At 38.6% G+C, this 8420-nt stretch overlaps 1 protein-coding gene across 2 annotated transcripts in view; it reads left to right on the top strand.

The window, feature by feature from the left end:
* The first annotated feature begins 278 nt into the window (after window positions 1-278).
* Window positions 279-8420, top strand: part of TM2D1 (TM2 domain containing 1) — a 52511-nt gene continuing 44369 nt past the window's right edge. Inside the window, exons 1-2 of one of the 2 annotated variants that reach the window (XM_043575138.1) lie at window positions 279-480; window positions 2478-2551. In XM_043575138.1, the coding sequence (XP_043431073.1) occupies window positions 314-480; window positions 2478-2551 (241 nt within the window). In that variant the 5' untranslated portion in view covers window positions 279-313. The remainder of the gene's footprint in view (window positions 481-2477; window positions 2552-8420) is intronic. The other variant, XM_043575136.1, reaches the window with a different exon arrangement.

Here is an 8420-nt window from a genome sequence, read left to right as displayed (position 1 = left end):
AGATAATGTCTGTAAAACGCTTAGCAAATCGCTGGGCGCCGCTGGCACATCTGTAGAGGGAAAAGTCAAAGCAGGGTTAGCTCGGGAAGAAGCAGTGGATGCACGGCCTCGGATTCTCAAAGCAAACCTTCTTCTCCGGGATCTCAAAGACAAATCAAAGCTCTTCCAGATAAATCCCCTGCCCTGTACAGACAAGAACCTGCCTCCGGCTAAGACAAGGTCCCTTTAAGAGCCTCGCTCCTTCCGCCCTTCTCCCGCCCCCGCCTAAGCAAAGACGGAAGCGGAAGAGGTGGGGGACTTGCTGGTCCCCAGCATGGCGGCCGCCTGGCCCTCCAGGCCGGCTGCGCAGGAGACGGTGGCCGCCCAGCTCATGGGTGTCCTGTGGTTCGTGTCAGTCACCACGGGACCTTGGGGAGCTGCTGCCATCGCCGCCGCTGGCGGGGAGGAGACGCTTAAGTGCGAGGACCTCAAATTGGGACAATATCCTCTGTGAGGACCCCCCCCACCCCCCGCAACCTTGCCTTGGGGGCTAGGTAGATTAGGGGTTGCGAGTGGGTTGCGGTCCTCCATACGGGCCAGGGTTGTGCTGAAGGGATCGGTGACTTGTGGCTTCTAATGATCGACGGGCTCCGGGAGGTGAAAAGAGATGTGGGGGTGGGAAGGACAGCGGTCATCCTGTGTGATTTTATTGGGATTTTACTGATTTTTGGCCCTTCCTTTTCTGAACCACCTAGTTTTAGTTTTAGTTTATTTTTGTTTGTTTTGTTTTTACCGGCGAGCTTATTTGTTCAACCAACACCTAGATCCTGAAATGTGCCAAGTCTGTTTTAGGCACTAGTAATAAAACGATTGATAGGCTCTACCCCAGAAGTTTGCTGACTTGAGGAGGGAGGAGACAAGTAGTTAATAAGCCGGTAGTTAATAAGCCAGTGTATGTTGCCCATTTATCATTAACTCTATGTGTATTGCCTTACATCATTCTAAAACTCCATGAGATGCTGGACTATTGGGGGCAAATTCCTGCTCTGCCTTGTAACCGTGGGCAAATGATCTGAACTCTGTTTTCTCTTGAGTGAAAATGTAGATAACAATGGTACCAATTTAAAAGTCTGTTGTAATAAGTTAGTGCAAGTGAGTCACATAGAACAACCCCTGGCACATAGTAGGGACTATCTGTGTTATTTATTTACAGATGAGAAAACTGAGGTTGCGGGGGTTAAGTGGCTGTCTTTGTAGTAGCTCTGATAAAGGGAGGAACAGTATGAAATGGGAGTCACAGTCAAAATAGCTATTTTTGTACAATATTAGATCGTTTTATACAAATTGTAGAACAGAAAAATTAATAACAGAGGCCAGAAATATAGGAAAGATTCTACTAGACAAAATTTTTAAATTATGGAAATTCTATAGTATTTTCATATGAATTGGGGAGAGGCAGCCATTATTAGATGTATACATAATAGCTCTAATTTGTTGAATACCCTTATGCTTGGAGTTTGAGAATCACTGGCCTAGTAATTGAGTCTTTTTTTGGCAAAGATGTCAGAATGGTTCTGCGCAAGAAAATAATTAGATGGTATGAAGAGTTGTAGGACTTGAACCCTAGAGAGAAATGGCTGAGCATTTGGTGATGATAACGGGAAAATGTCTGTTATTCCTCATGAAGTTGGGTTTCCAGTAGTGTTTAAAAAACCTTAAACAGGTGTCAGTAGGTTCTCTGTTTCTAGAGACATCCTGTGAATGCCTTATCCCATCTCAGTGTCAAAATATTTTGGAAACAAAAGCCGTGCACAGGTGTTTTGGACATATGTTAAAGGACAGTTATTATACTTACACCTGTTTTCAAAAGCTTGAAATCCTGTTGCGCGGACCATGTAGACACACCTAGAAGACCTATCTTCCCTACAGTCTGATGGAAAGTGCTCTAGGCTTGGAATCAGGAAACCCGATTTTACTCCTTATCACTTACATGACTTTGGATATGTCTCTCAAACTTTGAGCCTCAGTTTGTGCTTCTGTAAGGTGGGAATAATAGAATTTACCTCACAGGGTTATGTGTTACATGAAGTTACAGATGTGACAATAAATACAATGGGACCCCATAAATTAGTTCAGGCAAATATGTGGAAACTGGTTTTTTTTTTAACCTAAAGCACACTTAGAATAATTTGGTAAAGATTTTCCTTTTTCTTTTATGCTTTGTGGTTGAACCTTGACTTATGTTGTTTAAGGATGGCATCCTTTGTTAGAGCTTTTAATATGTATTAAGTTAATATACTTTTCCTGTAATAAATTAATGTTCAATTTTTATTTAGTGACCCTAAAAGTATATTTGTGGTTGTGTTTGTTGCTCTGGACCAAGTAACAGCCTTTCTTTACATGTGAATGTGAACATGAGTATATAATACAAGATATTAAAGAGAAGATAATAATGGGTTGTGTTGGAATGTCATTCATATTTCCTTAACTATTCTCACATATATTTGTAAAGATCCAAAAATAAATGATGCTACACAAGAACCAGTTAACTGTACAAATTACACGGCTCATGGTAAGACTTCCAGAAACATGTTTTTAAAAATAATTTTTAAAACGTTATTTCATAAATCAATGTATGATCACTGAAAGTCATAAAATGTGCTTTTTCTTGAGTTAATCACATTATTCAGTTTCCAGAACAGCTTAAAATTGGAGAACTGGCTAGGGGTTTAATTCAAGAAGATGTTATTCTTAGTTATATGAATTGGGAGTTTTATATTTTCATTCATTTTTTTTAAACCTTTAAAATCAGCTTTCTTTTTTATTTACCAAGCTATGTATGCAAAGATGCTTTTTAAGTTAGATTTTTCATTACTTGAAAAGAACTTGAAATGAGACTTTTAGCCCAGTAAGTTCCAATAAGAAGCTATATCACCCATATTATGTATTTGTGAAATATACTTAGGTACATGCTAATTATGAAAACAGTATAGTTAGGAGTTTAACAGTGTATCAGTTTTTTTTTCTAGTATTTTCTTTTTTAATTTTTTTAGTATTTATTTTTGAGAGAGAGACAGAGCACGAGTGGGGGAGGGGCAGAGAGAGGGAGACACAATCTGAAGCAGGCTCCAGGCTCTGGACTGTCAGCACAGAGCCCGATGCGGGACTCGAACTCACAAACTTCAAGATCATGACCTGAGCTGAAGTCAGAGGTTTAACCGACTGAGCCACCCAGGCGCCCCTTTAGTATTTTTTATAGAGATGTTTTGATAATAGATCGCACCCTCAGCCTACTGATTTTGGGGAGCTTCTGTTACTCTAAAATATGTGGAATGCCAGATAAGAACTAATAAATTATTCTGTTTAGTCTTTTCTTCCAAAGGGGTATATGTTGGAAGGGAGGAAGATGTATGTTGGAACTATTTAACCTTTTTTGACATGGTACATAATGATGGCCGTTACATGGTATTGTTTTGAGAAAAGAACATTTATTGAATATATACTGATTATTTTATGTATTAGGTAGGAAGTAAGTCAGTAATTGATGTTTTCTTTGTAAGTAAAATCTCTTAAACTCATTATGTAAAAAAATGAGATTAAAGGAATTATTTCCTTACAGCAGAAAACGTTCATGCTTTTCAGCATATTCAGGTAATTCACCCCTTGATTATGAATTTGTATATATTTTATTTTTTATTTTTTAATAAAGTTTATTTTTTTTCATTTTTAATAAAGTTTATTTTGAGAGAGACAGAGACGGTGCCAGTGGGGTGGGGGCAGAGAGAGGGAGACAGAGAGAATTCCAAGCAGGCTCCACACTGTCAGTGCAGAGCCAGATGTCGGGCTCAAACTCACGAAGCATGAGATCATGACCTGAGCTGAAACCAAGAGTCAGAATCTTAACTGACTGAGCCACCCGGGCACCTCTGAATTTGTATATATTTTAAAAAGCAGATCTTCTTTTATCTTTTTATATCTTTATATTTTGGCACACTACTAGCCCTATATTGTCAACAAAGATATTCGTAAATAAGTTGTGTTAAACTTTTATAAATGGCATTTAGCTACTACTTTGAAGTAGTGAAATTTTACCATATAAAGTTATATGTATATATATAATTTGTAGGTTATTTATATATATACGTATGATTTGTATAGCAGATATTGCTTAACATGTATACATTAATTTAGATGTGTTAAAGGGACTTTATAAGGAATCCTTTTTTTAGTTAATTTAGAAGTATACTCGGATTTGCCTGTTTTACAGTTCTGTCTTATATTACGCTTTTGGAACACAGACAATAGAGTAAATGTGTATAAAGAAGACTCAGCTTTCAAGATACTTAACCATTTATATGAGAGATGTTAGAAATCTGTGAATACTATTGTGACTCAGGTATCTAACTAAATTAAGAAGCAGGCAGGCTTTGCACTATCAGCATGGAGCGTGATCTCAGGAACTGTGAGATCATGACCTGAGCTGAAATCAGTCGGACGCTTAACCACCTGAGCCACCCAGGTGCCCCTAGCCTGTAGGATTCTTTGCAGGTATGAGGATTTTGAAGGAAATTATGCAACTAAAAGGAATAGTTTCTGCCCCAAAGAGCTTTGACCTCCATTTAGGTGTATCTTGCATGAAATAAATTTGAATCCACTTGTGCAAATGTTGATAAGTTTATAAACGTACAAAAATGATCAGACTACTAGAAAGTAAAAAGACTTGGAGGTATTATGGTACTGTCGTGGCTGATGTAAGTGGAGAGTTACAGGAAAGTAAAAGGAAGACTTTCTGTATAAGGGAATGATACGATTATTCATATGGAGAGAATAAACCAAGTGCCTTACTGAATGTGAGAACAAAAGTAGATTAATAAATGGTTTTAAATCATTACAATTTTAAAAAGTAAGTAAAGTTTTTTAGACAAATACGAGTCACGGGGCTTCTGCATATGGAGGTACAATTTGTTATCTCTCTATCTGAGAGCTAGATAACTCTCAGGTTATCTAGCTGAGAGCTGGGATAGATGGTACCATACCAGCCCAACACTCCTGAGGCTGGCTGTCTACAGAAGACAGGAAGTTGTTTTTTTTTTTTTTTTTAACATTTATTTTTGAGAGACAGAGACAGAGCATGAGCAGAGGAGGGGCAGAGAGAGAGAGAGGGAGACACAGAATCCGAAACAGCAAGCTTTCAGCACAGAGCCTGATGTGGGGCTCGAACTCACAAACCGCGAGTTCATGACCTGAGCCAAAGTTGGAAGCTTAACCCACTGAGCCACCCAGGTGCCCCTACAGGAAGTCTCTTTTAATTGCCGTTTTTAAAACACACAAAAGCTAGTAAAGTAGTCGTGGTGAAATACTTCTAAGTCCTGATCAGAGAAGACACCAAAATGACCCTGGAAACATGTTTTTGGGTCCTACCATGGAACTGATGAGCAGGAGAACAATATTGGAGTTGTGGAACATGTGAGTGACGTGATTTCTCTCCTCCTCCAGCCAAGACTCTTTTTCCTGTTTTTTCACTGTGTATGTGAAGGACTATTACAGAATCCTCAAACTCAGTTTAATTTTCTTCACCAGTACTTTTTGAGTAGGTATGAATAAGAACAGTGTTTTACAAAGAGGGGAGTTTCAAGATAGAGGGATTGAGACCAAAGGCAAAATAATTCAACTGTGACAGTAAACTAATGTGATCTTAAAATGGTTCCCAGTTAGAGACACAGGCTTCCATTTATGGAATGAATTAAGTCACAGGGATGACAAATACAACGCAGGGAAATCATGGTATTACAATAGCATTGTATGGAACAGATGGTGGCTACACTTATGAGCATAGCATAATGTACAGACTTGTCTAATAGCTATGTTATACACCTGAAACTCCTATAACATTGTGTGTCAGCTATATACTTAAGTTTAAAAAAAAAAAAAAAGGAACTGAGGCCAACCAATCACAAAAAGTCAGTTAGACCTTTCCAAATAAGATAAATTCTTAAGGTATAGCCAATCAAATAATTTCCTTGCTTTGCTTCCACTAATTCTCTGTAGAAATCTTTTAACTACCTCCTACGGGTGGGGCAAAGCACTGTAACCACTTCTGGGTTGGTACCGCCCAATTTGAATTGATTTTTGTTCAAATAAACTCTTAACAATAAAAAAAAACACAAAAAAACGGGGGTGGGGTGGGGGTTGCTGCCTGGGTAGCTCAGTCCATTAAGCGTCCAACTTCAGCTCAGGTCATGATCTCACAGTTTGTGAGTTCCAGCCTGGCATCGGGCTCTGTGCTGACAGCTCAGAGCCTGTATACCCTGCTTCGGATTCTGTGTCTTCCACTCTCTATCTGCCTCTCCTCCGGTCTCACTTTTCTCTCTCTCCCTCTCTCTCTCTCTCTCAAAAATAAATAAGCGTTTAAAAATAAAAAATAAAAATGTTCTCAGATAATGCCAACTAACAAGCATATTTATTTATTGAGAAATTATTTGTAATAAATAATAACTGATTAAAATAAATGGATCAAAACAATTAACCTTAATGAAAATTATAGGATATTTATTATTTATTGAGAAATTATTTACTGTATTGAGGAATTATTACATGGCAGGCTTCCACCAGGTGATATCAATGATGTATGAAAGAAGACAATTTCTGCCTTCAAAGAGTGTTCTGTCTAGATTATACAGACCTACATAAGCAACTGTTTTCAATTTTTTGTAATTTTTTTATTTAAAAAAATTTTAAATGTTTGAGAGAGAGAGAGAGAGTGCACAAGCAGGAGGAAGGCAGAGGGAGGGAGACAGAGGGTCTGAAGCAGGCTCCACACTGACAGCAGAGAGCCCGATGTGGGGTCCTAACTCACAGAAGTAGGAGATCATAACCTGTGCCGAAGTTGGATATTTAACCAACTGAACCACCAGGCACCCTGAATTTTTTTATTTTAGAGCGAGAGTGTGCTTGCATGATCCAGGGAGAGGGGCAGAGGGGGAGAGAGAGAGAGAGAGAGGGAGAATCTTCAGCAGGCTCCACGCTCACCTTGGAGGCCAACATAGGGCTTGATCCCACAACCCTAGGATCATGACCTGAACCGAAATCAAGAGTCAGACACTCAGCTGACAGAGCCACGCAGGTGCCGCAGGTGTTTTCAGTTTTCTGATCGGTGAACTACATCTGACTCCATCTCTAGGAAATTTTGCTCTGATCCTTTGGCAGGTCTTCTTTATTTTCTTAGGTTTTTATTGAAACGTATTTATAGGAAAGTACACATAAGGGCACCTCAAATGATTCTCAAACTGACCACATTTGTGTTTCCAAATCAACAAACATTATCCACATACCAAAAGCCCCCTCGTGCTCTCTTATAGTTCCTATTCTGCCCCAATGGATAACTATTAACCCTAACTTCACCATAAATTAGTTATGCAAAGAGTATGTTATTGTTCGACTTCTTATTTGGAGATAATTTCAAGCTTACAGCAAAGTTGCAAGAAGAGTAGTACAAAGAACACCCGTACGTCCTTTGCCCATACTCACCAGTTGTTAACACATTATTCTTCTTGCTTTCTCATTTTGTGTTCATGTGTGCTCAGTCTCTGTCTCTGTGCATTTGTATGTATTTTGCCCCTAACTATGTTTGCGCATTTTTCCTAAGAATAGAGATATTCCAGTTGTTGTAAATTTCAGTAAATTTAATATTAATACATATACTTTATCATCTGTATTCTAATTTTATCAAATGACCCTAAGTAATGCCTTTATAGCATTTTCTTTTTCAGTACAGGATCCTTAGATCAGGTTTTGGTCCTTAAATCTGACAGATCAAGATTATAGTCCAGAGGCATGATGTTAACCAAAGTAGGATCCCAAACCACCTACTCCCTAGGTCAGTCCTTTTGACTGTTATGAAACTTCATTGTTTATTTCTGATAATATTTTTCCATTTAAAAAGCAGTGCTACTTTTAACAATTGATAAATACTGTGTACCTACTGGTTTATATCGATGCCATCTAAATCATAGACATTGGCCAGAATGAAACTTGTTACAGAAAAGCTATGAATCAAGTAGCTTTCAGGTTTGTAGCATGTTGCTTAATTTTCTCTACCAGTTAACATTTGTTGTTAACTAGTTTCCCTAGTCTCATCATCTTGATTTATTTTTGCTTGTTTCTGAAATCAATGTAAGCCAGGAATTATGGTGTAATGGAAAGAGTATTTAAAACTAAATTTTTTTTTAATCTTTATTTTTGAGAGAGAAGAGACAGAGTGTGAGCAGGGGAGGAACAGAGAGAGGGAGACACAGAATCCAAAGGAGGCTCCAGGCTCTGAGCTGTCAGCACAGAGCCCAACGTGGGGCTCAAACTCACGAACCTCGAGTTCATGACCTGAGCCAAAGTTGGATGCTTAACCGACTGAGCCACCCAGGTGCCCCTGGAAAGAGTATTGATTA

This window comes from Prionailurus bengalensis, chromosome C1 (genome assembly GCF_016509475.1).
Source record: "Prionailurus bengalensis isolate Pbe53 chromosome C1, Fcat_Pben_1.1_paternal_pri, whole genome shotgun sequence".
In the NCBI taxonomy this organism is placed as follows: domain Eukaryota; kingdom Metazoa; phylum Chordata; class Mammalia; order Carnivora; family Felidae; genus Prionailurus; species Prionailurus bengalensis.
Note: the sequence above shows the minus strand (reverse complement) of the source record. Positions and strands in the feature narration are given on the sequence as shown.